The sequence below is a fragment of the Seriola lalandi genome, unplaced genomic scaffold (genome assembly GCF_002814215.2).
Source record: "Seriola lalandi dorsalis isolate HSWRI2012SDOR001 ecotype SW California unplaced genomic scaffold, Sedor1 jcf7180001973647, whole genome shotgun sequence".
NCBI lineage: Eukaryota > Metazoa > Chordata > Actinopteri > Carangiformes > Carangidae > Seriola > Seriola lalandi.
Genome location: NW_019444313.1, coordinates 1 through 2,604, shown reverse-complemented (window position 1 = coordinate 2,604; position 2,604 = coordinate 1). Strand labels below are relative to the sequence as shown.

The window sequence follows — 2,604 nt, the reverse complement described above, 5'->3', positions numbered from 1 at the left end:
GAGGAGAAGTAGGCGAGGGGAGGGAAGGGGAGGGAGGAGAACAAATAGGGGAAGATTGGAGGTTTCTGTGTTGTTCATGCAAGAAAGTCAAAATGAATCAATAAACTGCTAAGGAGGAGGGATGAGGATTGACACAGTTATGAGGATCAGGGTGTATGAACAAGAAAGAGTCAAGGGAGGGGGGGGTGTGTTAATGATGCAAAGTCATGTCAGTACATTTGTGTTTTTTAATAGGAGCCTTGTCTGTACTGCATTTTGAACCGTCTTAGTCTGTCGAGCCACAGACACTGATAATGCCAAATATAGGCAAATGGAAAAAGGTAATCTGACACAAGCAGAGATTGATATCGCTTTTGTGCAGTTTGAGCTGCAGATGTGTGCTCTGGAAAAGACGGAATATTTACAGTCCTAAATGTGATGTCTTTAGATTTAAGGGGCCAGCTTGTCTCTGTGACAGTCTGATAAATAAACAACTCTGTCTCTGTCTCAGGATTCCCTGCACGTTCTTACCCTCGTTGGTTTTGCGGATGACGTTGACGATCTCAGTGGGCTCCAGGGTGAGCTCGTCTGCCTGCTGGGCAATGTACTGCTCCACACACTGCACCTGAGGACAGTCTGTCTCACACACACACACACACATGACCATAAAAAACTCTGGCTATAAAATCACTATAAAAATAGATGCATCACACATTTTTGTGTGCATGTTTGTGCGTCCTCACCCCAGTCTTCATAAATGACTTCGTCTTCCTCTCTGTCTGGGTTGGTGGGGTTGGGGAAAGCCGCAGTCCACCTGTGCATGTCTGACCTGTTGACAAAAACAGTTAGTTTGAAAAAAAGAAAAAGAAAACAATGAATCTGGGACTCATATTTGTGACATGTCTAAAAACGGCCTGTGAAGCCTCGCTGCGTCTCGTTCTGCTACTCACTGGGAGGGAGCTTTGAAGAGCCGCTCCATTATGCGACCCTGGTGGTTTTCCAGCAGGGTGAGGTTGAAGCAGTGCTCGTAGGGGCCGCCGCTGCTCCCACTTTCATCCACTGGCTGCACCTGCACCAGAGAGCGATGGGCGTGGTCGAGAACCACAAAACGCTCCGCACTGTTCAGGAAACAGAGAGGTAAGTTTGACTTGGTGTCATCAGGCTTTTATGGGAGCCTGTAACTGAAAATAATCTGCCTAGCAGCTATAGGAAATACCGCTATACCAACCGAGGTATATCATTAAGTCACTATAATAAAATTGTGGTTTCATTTATGGAGAGTGGTCACATTCATCATTGTGAAAGTGGCATCATGACAGCTTGTCAGAAGACACAGCTGGAGAGCTTCCAAGGAGCTTGGCTGCGACGTCTGTTCTACAGCTTCAAAATAAAACATGAGGTGAGCCTACAGGCCAATCCCCCCCTCCCCGTCACTTGTTAATGCCGTTATTGTTGACAGGGTTAATGATTAATTATGATTTATGGTCTTCTATGTAAAGTGCATAGCTCTGAAATAGCACCTCTGCTGCCAATTGTAAATAACATCAGGGGAAGGTGACATCATGTCTGTTGTTTTCCAGCAGCTGCTTGAACAAGGTTTACTGTCACTTTGATAGTCAACTCTGCCTCAGTGATTACAAACAAAGATAACTAACTGTGTGGCACATAGCACACTGCAGCGGAGTGATATCTCAATTCAATTATTAACCGACATTAATGTGTGCAACATGTGATTAAGACGGTGTTTGTAATCGGTTTTCCTCTGTTGTCTCTACTTCACACAGAGATTCAAACTTAAAATCTATTTAAAACCGACATATCTTCGAAAAGCCACTAAAACCAGGAACAATTTGCCTATGTTTCATGTAATTGTTGTTTAAGCAATTTGACAGAAGTATCAAAACTGGGAGCTGGAAATGTTGACATCACTTAGCCCCGCTGTGTAGGGCATTATAGCCATTTATCAGAGTTCAATCTCTAATCCCAGTCAGCGCCTCACCCCTTCTTGGCAGCGATGATGAGCAGATCGTTGAAGAGGAAGAGGTAGACTGGAATGAACTTGGCCCTCATGTTGAAGAGCGTTCCTCCTTTGGACATTTCCTGCAGCTCTCCTTTCTTCTCTAGGAATCGAGTCTGGGAGATGATCGGAATGGCCTGACGAGGACAGACGCAAAAATAAATGTCCAAGAGACTCAAGTCCAGCTAAACTGCAGACAGATAAAAAAAAATAAAATAAAATGATGGGCACATTTAACATTGCCTCAGTTTACCTTGAGCTTGTCAAACTCCAGTGTTTGAGAGACGTGGATCAGCTCCTCCATCTGCCTCATCTTTCCCACCTGAGTGTTGCACTCGTCAATGATCTTTGTGATCATAAGAGTGATAAAAGAGAGAGGTAATTATGAGCTAACCACCTCATCAGTCAGGAGATTCATTATGTTCCCACACTTAAAAACCTCACATTGCCTTCAGCTGTCACTATATAAAACTGGCTGTGTCTCAATGGGAGAACCAGGTTCATTCCTTTTAAAAAATAATCAGAGACTCTCTCTGTTTGAGCTAACTCATTGTCCTCACTGACACATATGACTCACTGTCACTGCAGAGCTCATTCACTAGGAAATC

General features: G+C 44.1%; 1 protein-coding gene across 1 annotated transcript; it reads right to left on the bottom strand.

Annotated features, from left to right (window-relative positions):
• Positions 1 to 37: 37 nt before the first annotated feature.
• On the bottom strand, positions 38 to 2,566 carry LOC111652558 (rho guanine nucleotide exchange factor 15-like). Its single transcript, XM_087172920.1, has 5 exons — positions 2,250 to 2,566; positions 1,979 to 2,133; positions 930 to 1,097; positions 723 to 808; positions 38 to 615 (listed from the first exon to the last, which is right to left on the bottom strand). The coding sequence occupies exons 1-5, from the start codon at positions 2,352 to 2,354 to the stop codon at positions 401 to 403; spliced, it is 729 nt and encodes a 242-aa protein (XP_087029046.1). The 5' UTR covers positions 2,355 to 2,566; the 3' UTR covers positions 38 to 400.
• Positions 2,567 to 2,604: the final 38 nt, after the last annotated feature.